At 33.8% G+C, this 19,758-nt stretch overlaps 1 protein-coding gene and 1 pseudogene across 1 annotated transcript; one reads left to right on the top strand and one right to left on the bottom strand.

Moving 5' to 3' along the window:
* Positions 1 to 2,068: 2,068 nt before the first annotated feature.
* On the top strand, positions 2,069 to 7,237 carry LOC145572532 (uncharacterized). The gene is made up of 5 exons (XM_081631501.1): positions 2,069 to 2,326; positions 3,714 to 3,976; positions 4,121 to 4,332; positions 4,603 to 4,864; positions 6,871 to 7,237. The coding sequence occupies exons 1-5, from the start codon at positions 2,224 to 2,226 to the stop codon at positions 7,162 to 7,164; spliced, it is 1,134 nt and encodes a 377-aa protein (XP_081487627.1). The 5' UTR covers positions 2,069 to 2,223; the 3' UTR covers positions 7,165 to 7,237.
* Positions 7,238 to 12,071: 4,834 nt separating this feature from the next.
* Positions 12,072 to 14,321, bottom strand: LOC145571282 (uncharacterized; annotated as a pseudogene).
* Positions 14,322 to 19,758: the final 5,437 nt, after the last annotated feature.

Here is a 19,758-nt window from a genome sequence, read left to right on the forward strand (position 1 = left end):
AGCAATTTGACACTTGGCGCAAGGTGGTCTGCATGCCATACAACCACCTGTCATTTGAAAAGGCTATAAATAATCAGGTTTAACCTCATAATAAAGGGGGCATTTATTACTCTCTCTCTCTCTCTACTTTCTCTCTCTTCATTACTTCTCATCTTCTTCTTAAACACCTTCTGACTTTATCATTGGAGTGGTTATCCCCGGATCATCTCGGGGTTAGCTAATCTCTGCTTATTGTGTAAGTTCTTAGCTTGCCGATAGGAGTATCACGGATCTCGGGCTTGGGCTCTCGGGTTGACTAGATCCTCACAGAAACACTAACAGTAAGATTACTAGTGGATGTTTTTTTTTTTTTTTTTTACTCCGTAATCTTACTGTTTGGCCCCATTATGCTAAGCTTTTTACGGAGTACAATCCATTTTTGTGGTTGAAATGTACAGTAAATATCGTTGACTTCACACTCAGTTTACTATTTTCAAGCTTGTTGACCTCTATCTCTCGTTATAATAATGGGTATAGATAGAATGATAGAAGGATGATTGCAATAAATCTTCTTTTTAAAAATAAGATAAAATAAAATAGCATTTATAAGTTTCCGATCCTACTCTCTTCTACTGCTTACTCTGAATTAGAGATGTCAAACCACATTCAATCCAACCTGAAAAATATCTAATTTAGATTTAGACTTGAGTGAACATCAGAATTTAACAAAATTCAACTTTAAAAGTTGACTCGAGTATCTAACCCAATCTCATTAAACCCGATCCGATCATCTGAATTGACACCTTTTACATTCCTCAACCCGTGCCAAGGGAGCCACATGCAATTATGCAAACTAGACCTTAGGAATTAAAATGCTAACCAATCAAGGAATCTTGTAAATGAATAGGTACGTACCTAATGAATTACTAAATTACCATGAGCAGCGCACTCTCGCACAAAATGACAATCAATTTATACGAGCATACTAGTAGTTTAATTTATTTTGATGATGCTATTACTCTAGATTAACCGTAAAATAGGATACGTAAAAATTAATTTTGACAAAGAAATTTGACAGGATTGCAATTGGCAATGTATGTTTCTAGAAGGGCAATAAATTCGTTGTGCTATGCAAATATACCTTACACGCTTGACAACTAGCTTAGCAAATGTGATGGCCAAAGGCATGCATAATTTGGGAACTATATTATAGCGTAAGCAATATGACATCTAGTAGTTACTAATTGTAAAGCCCCTACCACAATTCGCCATTTATGACTTATGAGAGTGACAGATAGAGGAAAGTATGGGTACAAGAAGTGGACGTACTGGACTACTGGTATATCAATTTAAACGTGAAATTTGTTACTCCGTAATAAGAACTAAATGTAACCACTTTTGCCAACATGAAACAAATACCAATTAATGGTATGAAACATTGAAAATTCTAATGTAGTCTTATGACTTTTGACTACCACAGTTTTTTAAAATGGATGGCTGAGATTATTTGTTTTTTGATTTATTTTCCTTAGTTTTTTTTAAGTAAAAATCATTTATTAATTATTATATATATATATATATTTTATTTCCAGAATTTCAAAAAATAATTTCTGGAAGATAAAAGTATATTTAAAATAATTAAAAATTTATTTTTAATTAATATTATTAATTAAAAATAAATTTTAAAACAAATAATCTCAGCTGTTCATTTAAAAAAATTGTGATAGTCGAAAGTCATAAGAGATTAGAATCATCGTATGAAACAATGGCGATCCATAAACATAACAAATTGGGATACGATAAAAGAGATAAAAAGTGAAGTAAGTATTTAAAAACCCAACAAGTAGTACAAAGTACATAGTATATATACTTGTCTATAAAAACAAGCGGGCATGTGGGCATGTATAAATTTATTTTCAATTAAATAAAAAAAAATGTCATTTTCGATGGGTCACAGCCAGCTGAATAATATCCCAATTAAAAAAATACGAAGTAACTTGTACTCGTAATAGATACAAACTCCTTAGTTTGTTTTGACATAAATCAACGCTTTTAAACGTAATTAAATGTGCCTGCCACCAAAAAATACAAATAAAGAAATGTACCAAATTTCTTGATATTGTTACTATAAATAATTGTTCAAATCAATGCTATCTTTCTAAAATCAGTTACATCTTACATGGTATGTAACTCTGATTCAGCATTAAACTGCTAGAGAGAGAAATTTAGAGAGAGAAAAAGAAAATGGGTGTACAAGAGAAGAGTAAGAAGATTTCAGCAGCTTCAGCTAGAGCTCACACTCGCAAATCTACATCCAACTCTTCGCTACCATTCCCATTCTCTTTAGGTTTGTTTTCTCAATTTTCCGATATAATGAAGTGTAGGCAAGATTTGATTTTAAGTTTTACACATTTAAAACTCGTAAAGTTATAATAATAACTGACCTAGTTAACATCCATGGATCGTGCTTCTATCGAATAGATCACGTCTTATACCCGCATAAATAATTCCTAAATAATTTCTTCAAAAAAAAAAAAAGTTTCCTAAATTTTTTTTGGTTAGGTGTTATTTGTGGAGGTTTTGTGAAATTATGGGATATAATTTAACTGATTTGAATTATGAACTTTTCAAATCGTATTTTTTATATGGTTTTCTCTATACTTTAATTTGTTACGGGGATCTCTAGATCATGTTCATGTAATAATGCTATTTTAATTAGTAGGCTATATTGATTTATTTTAATAATTCTTCTTAAGTTTAATATTAATTTTAATCTATCAATGTACATAATAGAATAGGAAAAATAAAAGTCTACCAATTAGTTGCAAATCATGCAGTGCTCTCTTTGATATGCATTCTTAGCCTACCAATTAGATGATAAGATGCGAATTTAAAAGAAAATTATATATACCTTCTTATAAAATAGAATCTAAGATGCAATTTTTTTACTACGTATTTCAAAGAAGATAAGAAAAGCAACAAGCTTGATATTATAATTATATTTGTTTGATCTAGAATTTCTTGTTTATTGCCGACATATAACCAAGATTGACGAATGAATGCCCTGTTTTATCTTATTTGTTAAATATTCATATACAAAGTATGTACCTATAAATTGTATTAAAATGTATATTTCAAATTCTTACATACACTTGAACATAGATTATAACTATATATGTATTAAAATATATACCTTAAATGTATATGTAATAGTATTAATTCTTACAGTATGTTCGATTTTATCTCATTTGAAGCTCCTCAGTTAAATTATGAATTGTTTCTAAATAAAGTTGATTGTATAAAATTAATTGGGACGGAGTACTTAATAGTTTGAATGTGATTGATATGATTATAGTATTACATGTAACATGTGAGCTTGTTAGACCTGGCCTACAATCCTCCGTATAATAATGCTCTTACTGTGCTAGTTTGTCTTTTTGGCGACACCCAACACGTTGAATGGTTTAATTACATGCCCAACATGGGAGCTACCTCCTCTATTTAAATTTTAGATACAAGTACAATCTTTGTTTTATAGTAATGTATCTTGTCGTAAGTGGTCCGATCTGATCTGATCTAAACCGATTCTATATTTTATAGTAATACGGTTATTGGTAATTAATCTCTGTTAATTGAAAATAAACTCGAACTAGACTAGACTCGAAATTTAATTTTATTATTGTAACAAATTGCAATTAATAATAACAATATTGACAGTACAATCATATGTTCAGGTTTGTCTAGCAAAATTCTTGTGGTTGTGATTGTGGTTTGCCTTACATGGGCTGATAGGGCTTTCCGGCCACCGCCACCCAAAGTTTGCGGTACGCCTGGCGGCCCTCCGGTAACAGCACCAAGGATCAAGCTAAGAGATGGAAGATATTTGGCCTACAAAGAATATGGTGTGCCAAAAGATGAAGCAAAACACCATTTTGTCTTTATTCATGGCTTTGACTCCTGCAGGCTGCATGCTTTCATTGCCACTGAAGTTTCTCCAGTATGTTACTTACAATACTTTAATCCATGTATAATTGATAATTTTACTTTGTATTTTGTACAACACAACAAATGGATGATAAATTAATCTAATTAATTTTTAATGACATATTATATATTCTAATATTTGACTATACTATTTTAGGATACTATTGAAAGCTTGGGGTTACATATTGTGGGATTTGATAAACCCGGGTACGGAGAAAGTACCCCGGACCCGAATCGAACACCGAAAAGTCTTGCATTGGACGTAGAAGAGCTCGCTGATCAGCTTGGTTTTGGTCCCAAATTTTATGTGGTAGGCTACTCCATGGGTGGAGAGGCTGTTTGGGGTCTGCTCAAATACATTCCTCACAGGTATTAAATTTAACGACGTACTTGTACTCTCTTTGTCATAAATTATTTTTCTCATTTGGTGTCTTATCGAGTTATATCAATTACGTTAGATGTTTTTGACAAGACGACCTCGCACTAATTTTTTGTTAAAAGAAGTCACTTTAATTAATGTACTTTTTTAGAAATAGCTACTTTAGTGAGAAATGTCTCATTTAAACATATTCTAGTATATAAATGTTGTACACAACACGTGTGGTTATAAGATACGTTATTGGTGCAATGCTATAACAGGTTAGCGGGAGCATCACTAGTTACACCGGTGGTGAACTATTGGTGGTCAAGTTTACCGGCGAATTTGACAAAAGAAGCATATTACTTGCAACTTCCACAAGATCAATGGTCATTAAGAGTGTCACACTATTTACCATGGCTAACTTACTGGTGGCAGACTCAAAAGTGGTTCGCACCTTCAAGTGTTATTGCACATAGTAGTGAGGTTTTGTCTCGTCAAGATAGAGAAGTAATGTTCAAATTCGTCAAACCCGAAAATATGGTAATTGTTTTTCAATATCTTCAACTTTACTTTGTTTTATTTTATTTCTTAATCATATACGAGTATTACTAGTATTTAGTATTTTACGTTACCACAAAAATGTTCTTGTCATATATAGAGTTATTTTAGCCATATATAGAGTTATATCTAGGTTAATTTCTCCTCACTCTTTACATTTATATATTCATTTTTTTTTTCAAAATATAACATTTTCTTTAATTCACTAGAGAGTATCTTTTATGAGTAGATTTTACTGCCCATCACCTTTTCTTTCTTAAACTTACATTTTCCATAAGAAAAACTTCAGAATAAAACACATAAATTTTTGTTTAATCGTAATTTCTATTAGGACATTTTGTGAAAAACTACCTTATAAAGTATTTTTTTTTACGAGAAACTACCTAATAAAAAAAATATTGTAAGAAACTACCTTATAAAAGGGTAAATGTTGTAAGAGACTACCATTGGTCGGAAAGTCACCGTTGACGTTCATTTTCCGGCGTTGACACTTCCATATTTTTTTTTTAAAAGTATTTACACAATCTAACTTTTCTATTTTGTTGATTTAAGTGTAATGGAAACAGTCTTATGAAAACTTTAATAATCTATTTCAATATTTAATTTCAAAATATTGATCTTAATATGTCTAAAATGTACTCCGTATGAGCTAAGAAATTATAATGAATTACCTAAGAATGAAGATTTTCATATTTCTTAAGTCTTTCTAGTTATGTGGCAGTATTGAGATTTGATGAGATTGAGATTTGAAAAAAACAAGTCAACTAATCTAAATGTTTTCAAAAGGCTATGTGTCCATGTTATGTGATTTATAAAAGCGTGAATATGATTGCATAAACTCTTATAATTTAAGCTAATTGTATAGAGATCTCGAATTATATATTAATATATACTCTGTAGTTTCCAGAAAGCTAAAAAGATAGTACGAAGTAATTAACTATTTAAAAGGTTTGTGAACTTTACTTAAAGTTAACCTAACCATTATGCATACTTTGCCCCTTTCTTAAGGAGCGAAGGAGGTAAATAATTCACTATTTTGCATGATTCACGAATTAAAATAATTATTTTTTACATTTAATAGCTATACAAAGTCTAGAAACACCCATCCTCATACGTTAATGATAGAATTTATACTCTTTCATACAACATACCTAAAGTCGGATCAATTTTTCGTTCATGTTAAATTGGTCACGTCGCTTACAATCAAACTACTTCTATTAATTGATTTTTGAGTCAGTTTGATTCGGGTTATATTCAATACAAGTTTTCTAGTTACATGTACAATTTAAGTTAGGATAGGGCAGTAGATTCAACTAACTAGGTACGTGTTAATTTTGCTTTCGATCATGGTTCATTTTTCTCTAGGATTTCAGGTGGCTTAGCTTACAAATTACGAAGATTAGATAATTTCCTAAATTAAGAATAATTCTGTTGTAATGTATATACCAAATTACCAATATGCCAATATTACCTGTCCACCGTCATGTCACATATGTAAGATATTGAAAGGAAAAATAAAAAGTTGTCAATTTAAATAGAAGCAAGATGTTTTGACAAATGCTTTACATAAAGTTTCTTCAAAAGTTATAATGAAATCTGATGACTCATTTTTAGCATACTAGAAAGTAAAAATAAAGTTAAAAAGTAATGTTGATGTTTTATGACTTGAATATTTGTAAGTTGTAACCACTAGTTGGGTTTTCCAATTTTAGATTCTTGACTTGATAGGTACCATACGTAAAGATTTTGAAAATAACATAACTTGATTTGTTGTTTTATTTAAAATTGGCTCAATCGAAATTAAACCGGCATTAATAATTATAGTGTGTACAATTTGCTACTCCGCATGTACTACAAGCATTACGGAGTAGCTATATACTCTCTGTAGATACATTTATGACTTTGAAACATTTGAAAGTTATTATGCAATAAATAGGTGATTTATTATTCATCGATCCCTAATTTTTCTTGCATTTCTTGGCTATCAGATTCCAGTAAGGCAGCAAGGAGTACACGAATCGATCCATCGAGACATGATTGTTGGATTTGGAAAATGGGAATTTGATCCCCTTCAGTTAGAGAATCCATTCCCTAACGAGGGAACGGTTCACCTTTGGCAAGGCGACGAGGATATGCTTGTGCCCGTGATTATACAACGATACATAGCTCAAAAATTGCCTTGGATTCACTACCATGAGGTATCAGGGTCTGGGCATATGTTCCCTTATGTTGAGGGAATGAGTGATGCTATTGTCAAAGCACAATTATCTGTTGAGAACTAGCTTAGCAAACATCATACATTGATATACAAACTTTATTTATGATTGAATTATACCAACATTTAAATTATACTTTGTGATGAATTAATGTCTCCTATGATGGGTTTTGTAGTGTCTCTTTGTATTAAAGTTTGAAGAGTACTATTTATAAAGATTTAATGTAAGATAACGTTGTGCATCTATGATCTATCTAAGCCTTTTATTATAACTTTGGAATATTTCTTGTTTTTGCTGAAAAACCAAATAATGCAACTTAAACATGCTAATTAGGGTACGTATACTCTTAATTGTATGAATGTACAGTTTATATGTATGAAGCTTATATGTATGAAACTAAAAATTTGATAAATAAAAAAATATTGATAATACTATTTTATACATAAAATATAATATAAGTATAGATTTGGAATAAATATTAATGTGTGGTTAGTGCACCCGCATGGTGCACCCGGAAAAGAACATTAGGTATAGGAAATTTTGACATTTGCTACCAGGGTAAACACCTCGCTTCACATTTGCTATCGGTTTAATATTTTTTTATTTTTATTTTTTTTTAACTTTGCTACCACCTAAATCACAGTTTGTTAAAAATCACTACCATTTAACGGAATCCGTTAGGATTTCCGTTAAGTTTATTAAAAAAAATAAAAAAAAAACAAAAAAAAAACCAGTCACCCTTAAAACACCTTAGCCACCCTCCCCTTCTTGCCGCCGGCGCCACCCTCCCCATGATCCTCCACCTCGCCGCTAGAAAACTCCACAAAAACCGCTCTTCCTCCTTCTCCTTCACCCACATTCTCCACTCTCGTTACCCACAAGCTTAATTGAATTGGGGTTTGAGATTTTCTCAATTGGGGTTTTTGGCTGGGATCGAGGCGGGTTTTAGAGGGGAGGAGGCTGCGAACGGGGCTGGGATTGCGACGCCGGCGCCGACTGTCGTTGGGGGTTGCGAATTTAGGTTCGATTGCTGGGGTTCGAACGGGGCTGGGGTTGCGAATTTGGGTTCGATTGCTGTGTGCGGCAGCTGGCGGTGGCTGTTGGTGCTAATTGGGGGTGATGCGAGGGAATAGGGGAAAGGGGCAGCGAAAGGGTTGGTAATTGATGGTGCGTTCGCTGTGGTTCTACTACTGATTGGCGGTTGTTGATGGTGGTTTGAGCGGCTGTGCGAAGTGGTGGTTAATTGTGGCTGGTTATGATGGTGGTTCTGTGAGTCTTGAAAGGAGCAGGGGAGTTGTTTGGGTGGCTGGAGTCGCGGGCAGGGGATTGGGCAGCTGGTGGGTGGGGAAGGAGTGGTAGCTGGACGGTGGTTGGGTGGTGGTTGCGGTGGGTTTGATGTTGAACATTGGCGGTGGATTGGGAAGCTGGTGGGTGGGGAAGGAGTGGTGGCTGGACGGTGGTTGGGTTGTGGTTGCGGTGGGTTTGATGTTGAACAGTGGCGGTGGATTGGGCAGCTGGTGGGTGGGAAGGAGTGGTGGCTGGACGGTGGTTGGGTAGTGGTAATGGATATACTAACGGTGTAAGACAAGTGGTAGTGATTTTTAACAAACTCTAATTTAAGTGGTAGCAAAGTAAAAAAAAAAAAAAAAAAAAAAAAAAAAAAAAAAAAAATTAACCCAGTAGCAAATGTAAAGCGAGGTGTTTTCCCTGGTAGCAAATATCAAAATTTCCTTAAGTATATTTAAAAGAACATGGGCGAAAAAAAATAACATTACAGACATTTATAAAGAACGCGAACATAATATATGTTCTTTGAGTTTGATTATTATGTTTTTTGAGTTTAAACTATATGTTTTTTACATAATACAATATGTTTAATAATGTATGTACATAAAAAAGAATGTTAAATTCAACCACCCGAGTAACTATGAAAAAAAAAAAACATGTTTTTTTTAATGTATAATCATGTTTTTTTTTATAAAGACTTTATATTCTTTGTCTAGAAGTGATCAAAGTTAGCGCGGTCCCGTCCGAATTTTTTTTTTTTCGGGCAGGTTTGGGAATGCGTTTTTATGTATTTTTAGTTGTTTTTTTTTGCTCGAACCAAAAATCCCGCATGGCCCAACCATATTGGGCCGACTTGGGCACCAAAATTCTAGCCCGGCCTGAGAAATGGGCTGCTTTTTATGACCTCGGCTTAGCCCGAAGCCACCCCACCCAATGATCACCTCTATCTTTGTCAAACACAAACGTGTTCTTTTGTCAAACACAAGGTTCTTTTTCAAACACATTCAACCACCTGAGTAACCATGACAAATAACATGTTCTCTAATGTATTATCATGTTCTTTTAGTAAAGACTTTATTTTCTTTGTAATGCCATATTTTTTGTCAAATACAAACATGTTGTTATTTGGATGGTATACTACAAGAGGGGGGTGAATTGTAGTAAGTTCCTAATGCCTAATTTTCGCGGAATATAAAACAGTTAAAGTTAGGAACTTAAAGAGTGCAAAATGGATTTTACGAGGAAACCTTCTAGGGCCCAACTGGAAGTAAAACCTCGATCCTCCAAGGGATTTTCAATACAAACATTTCACTATAATAAGGCAACTCCTAGTTACAACCTATCACTACTAGAAAAGTGCCGTTTTCCGACGGAAAAAATTCCTTGGAAACACCCTATTTTCCGTCGGAAATAGGGTTTCCGACGGAATTCCGTCGGAATATGTCGTCGGAAAACCCTTTGTAGGAAAAATGGCATTTTCCGACGAAATTTCCGTCGGAAACACATTTCCGACGAAATTTCCGACGGAAATCATGCATCGGAAGACAAATTGGGGCCCGGAAACGTCCGTTGTAAATTTCCGACGGAAAAAAAATCCGTCGGAAACTTCTGCCAAAAAAAATAAAAAAAAAAACCCACCCCACACCACCACCACCCACCACCACTTCCAACCCCCACTGCCACCCTACAAGCCAAAAATAAAAAAAAACCCACCCCACACCACCACCCACCACGTCCAACCCTAACCCACCCACCACCACGACCCTAACCCAATTAACCAGATCTACCACCACCTTAACCCATTTAACCCTAACCCATTTAACTATAACCCATAAAACCCACCACATCCGACCACCGACACCACCGATCCTATCCCAGACCCAACCACATACCACCACAGACCTTATCCCACCACCATACACAACCACCGACACCATCACAACGAAAACTAAGCTCAAAAAAACGAAAAGCACCCAAAAAAACCGTAAATTAACCCACAAAAAACGAAAATTAGACCAAAAAAACGAAAATTTACACAACAAAATCAACACAAAAACTCAAAGCATACCTTAATTCGACATAATAAACCTCGAAATTGGGTTTAGAAGGCCAAATTCGACCACAAAAACTCTAGATCTAGAGTTTTTGTGGTCGAATTTGGCCTAAAAACCTTTGTTTTCTTCGTGAGGAGAGAGAAAGGGCGAAATTGGAGGAATATTATTGTTGATGTTGATGCCGGCGATGGTGTGTTGATGTTGGTGTTGTTCGTTGTTCGTGGTGTTGTTGTTGGTGTTGTCCGTGGGAGGTAAAGAGGGGAAAGAAGAGGAGAGAGAAGGGGGAAGGAGAAGACGAACAGGAGAGAGAAGAGGGGGAGAACGAAGAGGAAAGAGAAGAGGAGAGAGGAAGGAGAAGAGAAGAGGAGAGAGGAAGGAGAAGACGAAGGGGAGAGAAGGAGAAGTGGAAAGAGAAGGAGAAGGGGGAAAAAAGAAGGAGTGGAGGCGGAAGAAAGGGGTAAGTTGTTAGGGTTTTAAAAAAAAAATTTCTTTTTTTTTTAATTAGATTCCGACGGAAAATTCCATCGGAAAGTTCCGACGGATTTTTAATCCGTCGGAAATTGTACTTTCCGACGGAATTTCCGTCGGAAAAGTCATATATTCCGACGGATTTATTTTCCATCGGAAATTTCCGACGGAAAAAAAATCCGTCGGAAATTTCGTTTTTTCCGACGGAATAATGGGTCCGTCGGAAGCAGTCCGTCGCTATTAAGCTGTTTTCTTGTAGTGTATTACACATAGACCTTTCTCGCAAGTTCCTCAATGGACTACTTGCTACCTGATAGGACCCTATCCTACCCAACCTAAGTCCCATTTAGGTTCACTCAGCACTCCCGGAGTGCCTACACTCGGTTTCACAATAGAAGCTCACTCACTGTGCACTCACAGCTACCATACGAATTTTAGAGACTTTCTTGTATGACATCATTTGCAAAAACACATATTCCTCTGACTAGCTAGCTACGCATGAAATTTGATTATTATCTTTGAAAAGAAAGAGGTATGTTATTTGAGGGATTGCAACGTGGCAACTGACACAGCGTCCGAGTCAAGGTTCGTTATAGAGTTGATGACAATGAAGTCAGGCAAAAGCCTTAAAAACTCCGACATTGAAGCCGGTGGAAGAGCTTAGGTATGCCAATGGTAACATACTCTAGTATGGATCAAATTGCATAGGAGACACTATACCGTGTCTAATAAATGGTGGCTCAAACCCGAGTTGGAACTACACATTTACCTTAAATGTAAGCACCATGTTTATGTGTAATCCAAATTCCAAGATTAATACTAAAATCTATTCAATTGGGATCAAGGGAACTTTTGTGAAGTAATGAAAAATCAATCAATCGGCGCTGACTACTTGGAGGTGAAGGATTTAGTCATGAACATGAAACGAAAGTAGTTTATTTTAAAATTTGAGATGAATTTCTTAATTCAAGCAGGATGGCATGCATTGCGTGCATTGAAATTTTAGTAATAGTATAGATATGAGTGAGATATAGAATACTTATTAGTATAAAAGATCGATCAATGTTTAGAATTAAATAAATTAACGACCATAATTGCCAAAATAAAAAAGATCGTTAATATTAAAACTTATATAATTACTTTGTATATATTATGTCATGGCTACTACTTATCACCAAATAATTGGGATTTGACAATAGCATCACTCAATCCCTTAGCATAAGGGAACATATCCAGCACCAGGGAGCTCATGGTAGTGAACCCAGGGCAGCCTTTGAGCTATGTACCGTTGTAGCGTCACAGGCACCAACATATCTTCATCACCTTGCCATAGGTGAACGGTCCCCTCGTTGTTCGGAAATGGATCCGTCAATTGTATAGGATCGAACACCCATTTTCCGAACCCAACGATCATGTCACGGTGGATGCTTTCGTGTACTCCTTGTTGTCTCACGGGAACCTAATCAACCACCACATACAAATGCAAATTAAATGGTACTCGTACATACGTAACAAAAGTCTCATTGATAAACAGGTCTGGGCTACATCCGTCACAACTGTCCACTTTATACGACTAAGGAGGTTCCACCTCAAAACCATATGCCAATAAGGGGAGTAGTCCAGCATTATAAAGTGGACACGACTTTCTCTTTTCTTCAATGTGGGATACACATCCTAATATTTCTCTTCACTTTTATACTTTTTTTAATGTGGGACAACACTTTCACTCATATGTGAGTTTTCTCATGAGCTCAACATACATTCATCATATAGTGAATTTAGAAAAATTTATTACCGTGTTTTCTGGTTTCTCAAATTTGCCCATTAATTCTTTGTCTTGGCGAGACAATATATCACGACTGTGAGCAATAACGCTTGATGGTGCGAACCAATTTTGAGTCTGTCACCAGTAAGTTAGCCATGGTGCATAATGTGCTACTCTGAGTGACCATCGATCTTGTGGAAGTTGCATGTAATATGCTTCTCTAGTTAAATTAGCTGGCAAACTTGACCACCAATAGTTCACAACTGGCGTCACTAATGATGCTCCTGCTAACCTATATTTATGTAGCCAAAAAATTAAATTAAAAAGTCTCATTGTAAGATTTGTAACACAACAAACTACAAAGTTTGATTTAAAATAATTGCATGAGCAATATTGTAAAAAAGTAATGCTGTAATTCGCGGTGTGTGATATTTACAAAGTTCTCTATAAATTTCACAATAATCATAACGTATGTCTTTTGTAACGTATGCCTTTATTAGGTATCTAAAATATGTTTTTACGATTAATTTGAACTATGCATTATAAAAAAAATTGTATTAACATTAGACAAGTTGACATTACGCGTCGGTATTGACTATATTTTACAATTTTTTTTTTTGAAACAAACTATATTTTACAATTTAATAAGACCCTAGCTATTTAATAAAGTTATACGGAGTATTAGAATAGTATAAAAGTAAGGTGAAAGTTCACCAATTTTAACCATTGAAAATTTGAAATGCTTAGATTATTTAGAAATAAAGATTATTATTACAAGTGAATTGGAAAAACCTAATTGAAATCGTACCTATGTGGAATGTACTTGAGCAAGCCCCAAACAACTTCTCCACCCATGGAGTAGCCGACGACATAAAACTTAGGGCCTAAACCAAGCTGATCAGCTAGCTCTTCAACATCTAAAGCAAGACTTTTCGGTGTTCGATTCGGGTCCGGAGTACTTTCTCCGAATCCGGGTCTATCAAATCCCACAATATGTAGCCCCAAACTTTCAATGGTATCCTTCAAAAAAAAAAAAAAAAAAAAAAAAAAAAAAAAACTATTGATCATAATAAATGGATGTGTATGAAATCTAACTCATAATAGTGTGCTTGAGAAAATTTGATTAAGCTTATCAATGTTTAATAAAAATTAAAACATAAGGTAAAACATATAATCAAAAATATTTATCGACTACTTTATATACAAGATTATAAGAAAAGAAAAGTAGAAAACGGACTCGTGAACTACATACTCACGTAAATTTCGATTAAATTTTATATATCTCGATATTAATTTAAAATATTATTATATGCTAGTGCATTGAAAAATGTGTTAAAAAATTAGCTGGGGACAAACAACAAGGAAGGGAGTAAAACTAAACATACCGATGAAACTTCTGTAGCAATGAAAGCATGATGCCTACAAGAGTCAAAGCCATGAATAAAGATGAATTTGTGCTTGGCCTCATCTTTTGGGACACCATACTCTTTGTAGGCCAAATGCCTTCCATCCCTTAGCCTTACTCTCGGAGCCGTTATCGATGGACCGCCAGACGAACCACACAGTTTTGGTGGTGGTGGACGGAGTGCCCTATCAACCCAAGCCAAACTAGCAACAAGCACAAATAACACAAAAGTCTTCTTACTCATACCTGAAATTATGATGAATATTATCTTTAAATTTAACGCTCATGCATAAATTAGATTGCTAATAAATTTATTACTTTTATTATAATGAATTGATGAAATTTCAAAAAATTTATGTTTATCGATAATGCTCTGATGGTAAACTGATTGGGCAATACACATATGTATAACCAAATTCAATAATGTATCAGCTTTAATACAGACGACACTTAAAAAATATGAAATATCAAGTAAATTATATTTTTATATTATACACCCAAGTATACATACATGATCATTATTCGGTCATTTGGTGGGTTTAATATGCACACATTATATACGTGTGTAAAACAAACATTTTAAAATTGATTGATTGATAGGATCGATGACAAACCTTGAGAAATTAGGGTATATGGTTTTGTTCTTGCTGTTGATGTTTGCCTACTACTCTTCTCTTCTCCTTTCATTTTCTCTTTCTCTTAATTCAGGTAATTTAGAAAAGAGTTTACTGAACAAGGTTGTATTTGCCCACTTATATATAGGCGATATAGTATGAAAATTAAGCTCCCAAATAATAAAATTAATCCGTCAAAGCGTGGAATAGTATTTTTTTTTTATGTTTTTTATTTACTTTTTTGGTTTCTGAATATTCAAGGTTGAATTGTAAGATAGATGCCGAACATTTAAAATGTAAATGTAAGACAGTAAAAGTACATCAATAACTAGGGAAAAAAATTACGAAGTTAAGCCTAGGCCTTGTTTGATTGCACTTTAATAATTGGGGAAATACAAATTCATAAAAAATGTAATTAAAAATAATTGTTTGGTTAGTATTTGTAAAAATTACAAAAGTGGAAATTGCTTAGGAAATTAAAATTACCAGATGCAAAAATGAGATTTAATTTAGGAAACATTTTGTGTGAGACTCGGGCTCATTAATCAAAAAGGCGCGGGCCTAATAAACCCGACCAAAGCCCGCGCACCATTTTATAAAATGCCTGAAATTAGACCTGGAAAAAAGTTCGGGTCAGGTCAAGTTCGGGTCGGGTTAAGTTCGGGTCGGGTCGAGTCTTTTCGGGTCGGGTCAATATTTAGGATCAATTTTCGGGTCAATTTCGGTCGAGTCAACTCGGGTCGGGTCTATTCGGGTCAAGTTTGTGTTGGGTCACCAAAATAAATTCACTTAGAAAAAAATAGTTGGAAAATAAAGTAAAATCGTTAAAAAAAATAAATAAATAAAGTTGTGAGTACCTATTACTTAGAAAATAAAGAAGCCTTAAAACAAGTAATTAACCATTTCATCCTATTCTCTTATTATTCGGGTCAATTCGGGTCGGGTTGATTCGGGTCAATCAATTCGGGTTAAAATTGGGTCGGGTCACTTTGGGTTTCGGGTCATTTCGGGTCGGGTCAAGTTCGGGTTTCGGGTCAATTTCAGGTCAGGTCATTCAAGTCGGGTCACTTCGGGTCATCAGGTCATGTTCGGGTCAACTCCATTTCGGGTCGGGTTCAGGTCGGGTCGGGTTAGTTCGAGTTCGGGTCATTTTCGGGTCAATGATTTCGGGTCAACTTCAGGTTACGGGTCGGGTTATTCGGGTCGGGTCAATCGGGTCGGGTCAGGATTGCCAGGTCTACCTGAAATTTTTCATTTTCATCATTTTCCTCAAATTTCGAGTGCCGTCATTCTCCTCCACCTCTCCTACAAACATTCGCTGCTGAATGTCTTCCTGCTGGATTAAGTCTGGGAAAAACATGGACAACAAGGATATCCTCCAACGACAACAAAGGGTGAGCATCCTCTAGACCGTCCATTATCTCCTACATTCACCAAACACATAAATATTAGGGTCTTACACTCACAATCTGTTTTTCTGTCAAATCCCTAACCAACAAAACACTATTTCAAATAAATACACTTTAATGAATCAATTACCAAACAAATAAACATAATCCAGACATAAACAACCACATTTAACAGCCACATTCAAACAATCAAACCATAAATCTAAGGAACGAAAAAAAAAACTTAAAACTTAATTATAATCAGTTCAAAATTCGAACTAATTCCAACCCAAAACAACCACAATGTAAGATAAAGAAATTTACCTCAATTTTGTTGAAGAATCGAGTGAGAATTATCGCCTTGATCAACCTAGATTGCACAAAAAATTCGAGAGAGAATGAGGGTTTGGAAGAAGAACAGGGTAAGAAATGAAAAGGCGGGAGACGACCTCTCACCTACCACTATAAAAAAAAGCTTTTGGCTTTCCAATACTCCTTGCACACGTGTCTCTTTCTGGAAGGCCGCCAATCAAAACACTCATAAAATGCTTTAGGGGTCTAAGTTTTTTTAGGTGATTAAGTTTTATTTTTGTACCAACTTTCTAGGTGACTAAGTTTTTTTAACCCCCATAAAACATAGCAATTCCTGACTAATATTATCTTATTCCTGACTTATATTATCTTAAACCTGATTTAAAAACTATTAAATTCCTGACTAAATATTGAAATGTTTGACAAAAATAGTTTAATACCTTACATATATTATCTAATTCCTGATTAAAACATGCTAATTCTTGAGACCTATAAGTTTCAAAAGAAGTTTAATTTATGACTGTATTGTATTTCCTGAGACCTATTGTATTTCCTGACTAAAATAGATCTAAACTTGACATAAATTATCTAATTTCTGACTGTATTTATCTAATTCCTGACAGGATAAAATAATCTAATTCCTGATTAAAATAATCTAATATCTGACTGTATTTATCTAATTCCTAACAGGATAAAATAATCTAATTCATGTGTGTAATAATCTAATCCTTGACATAAATAATGTAATACCTGACATAAAATATCTAATGCCTGACATAAATAATAGAGTTGTTAACAAAATACGTAATTGTTGTCTGAATTGATATATTTCCTGACTTAAATATTCTAATTCCTGACTGAAATAATCTAATTTCTTACGCCAAAAATTATTTAATTCTTGACTTGAATAATTTTGACAGTATGATTTATATTTACTTTTGTTGCAAATTATTACAAATATGACAAGGATGAAAACATAAATAGATGTCTAGCAGGTTATACAGTATCAGACTATAATGATGGATATTTTTTATACAAACCTCATTCAAGATCTGTTGGTTTCAGCGTCAGAAAATCGACAAAGAGGAGAGATAACAATAATATACTATATGAGTTTTATTTTAGATGCTCTAAGGAAGGACAGACGAAGGGTAAAATGAAGATTGCAGGTGAACAAAATCCAGTCGAAATACCTATATTAGGTAAAACAGATGAAAAATAAGAGAAAAGAAAGGGAAGTAAATGACACAAGAACTGGATGCAAAGCTTATATTTGTTTCAAGAAAAATGCAGAAGGTAAATTTGTTGTTCTTACACATGATTTGGAACATAATCATGAATTGGTAATAACAGTTCAACGACATCATCTAAGATCAGAAAGGCAAATATCAGCTCCAATGGGTGAGCTAATTGAGAGCATGGTTGAGAGTGGTATTAAACCAATGGATGCTTACTATTATATAAGCAATGAAGCTGGAGGAGAAGAATGCATAGGTCATACTAAAATAGACCACCTTAACTATGTATCGAGGGTGAAAATGAGTATGGTTGAAGGTGGAGACATGCAGAATATATTAGACACCCTTCAAGAAAGAACAGATAAAGATCCTTCATTCTTTTATAGACTGAAATTTGGAGAAGAAAATAATGTGGTGAGTTATTTTTGGCGTGACTCTCAAATGCTTGAAGATTTCAAAGCTTATGGTGATGTTTTAATCTTCGATACAACATACAGAACAAACAAATGTGGGTTGATAAGTGCACCATTTGTTGGTATAAACAATCAATGGAGAACAGGATGTGCCTTCATAACTGATGAAAAGACTGAAACATTTATTTGGCTGCTTTCAATTTTCAAAAAGTCAATGTGTGGAATTGAACCAAAATCAATCTTCACTGATTAAGATCTTGCAATGAGCAACGCCATACCAGAGGTAAGCAGTTTTAGCTTCATAATATATATATTCTATAATTTAATATCTGATTAGTACAAGTAATTTAATATAGACTAAGTAATTTAATATAGTCTAATTCCTAACAAAAATAATTTAATTCCTGAGAAACGTAATGCAATACCTGGCTAAAATAATCTAATTCTTAACTAAAACATACCAATTCCTGAATAATAGTATCTTATTCCTGACTAATATTATCTTATATCTGACTAAAATATATTAATAACTGACTTAAAACTATTTAATCCTGAATAACAGAATCTAATTCCTGAGAAATATAAACCAATAATTGACTAAAATAATCTAATTCCTGAAGAAAACATACTAATTCCTGACTAATCTTATCTAATTCCTGACTAATATCTTATACCTGACTAAAATATATTAATTCCTGACCTAAAACTATTTAATCCCGACTAACAGAATCTTTTTCCTGATAAATATAAACCCATACCTGACTAAAATAATCTAATCCCTGAGAAAAACAAACTAATCCCAGACTAATATTATATAATTCCTGACTAATATTATATAATACCTGAGTAATATTATTTTATAAGCTACTTTAAAAATATGTAAACCAACAAAACAAAATAAAAAATTATATCAACCAATAGAATTATAGTATGATACTAATAAATAAATCATATCAAGAAATATAATATATTCTAAAATTTTACTTTTTATATATCATAATTTTCATATATTATAATGATATGTCATAGATAATGAAATTTTTTCATTAAACTTAGAACTTAATAGCAAAAAAAAAAAAAAAAAAAAAAAAAAAAAACCCTAGAATCTTAATCTTCTTCTTGAGATTTTAAGCTTGTTTCTGCTTTTGATCTTCTTTTTGTTCCTTATTTTGTTGATCTTCTTCTTTCTGTTTCTTATTTTGTGCTTCTTGGAATTTATCCTGTGCCATCTTTCTCTTCCTCAGTTCTTCGATTTCATTCTTTTTCACTTTTTCTAGCATACTGTTTTTAGGAAGCCATTTATAATGAATTGGACTTGTGAAAGTCTGAATGAGAGGATTAAGTTCGTTGCAGAAAAATATCGATTACGGTACTATGAAACAGTATCCTCAGACCATACCAAAACAGTATGCTGGCAAAAGTGAACAGGCTCTTGTAAAATCTTTTCAGCCGGAGAGCATTGAGTTTAAGCTTGAAGATACTAATGATGAAGATTTTAATGAAAAGAAGGAAGGTCATGGTGTACAATCTGCTAGCATTGATTTGAAAGTTGAAGATGAGAAAGCTAGATATGTAATGTACAGGATTCCTAAAGAGTATCCCACTGATGATGAGATTGATAATATGGATATTGATGTAAGTTTAAAATCTCATCTTTTTATTAATTTTGTAAAGTTTATTATTCAAGTTTTGATACTATATAACCTGCTTTTATTT

This window comes from Chenopodium album, chromosome 12 (assembly GCF_948465745.1).
Source record: "Chenopodium album chromosome 12, dcCheAlbu1.1, whole genome shotgun sequence".
In the NCBI taxonomy this organism is placed as follows: Eukaryota; Viridiplantae; Streptophyta; class Magnoliopsida; order Caryophyllales; family Amaranthaceae; genus Chenopodium; species Chenopodium album.

Bases quoted from the DNA above. Each gene is read 5' to 3' on its own strand.
- LOC145572532 (XM_081631501.1), top strand. From the start codon at position 2,224: ATGGGTGTACAAGAGAAGAGTAAGAAGATTTCAGCAGCTTCAGCTAGA. The intron at 2,327-3,713 runs GTTTGTTTTCTC...TCATATGTTCAG, and splicing joins ACCATTCCCATTCTCTTTAG to GTTTGTCTAGCAAAATTCTT. The intron at 3,977-4,120 runs GTATGTTACTTA...ATACTATTTTAG, and splicing joins TTGCCACTGAAGTTTCTCCA to GATACTATTGAAAGCTTGGG.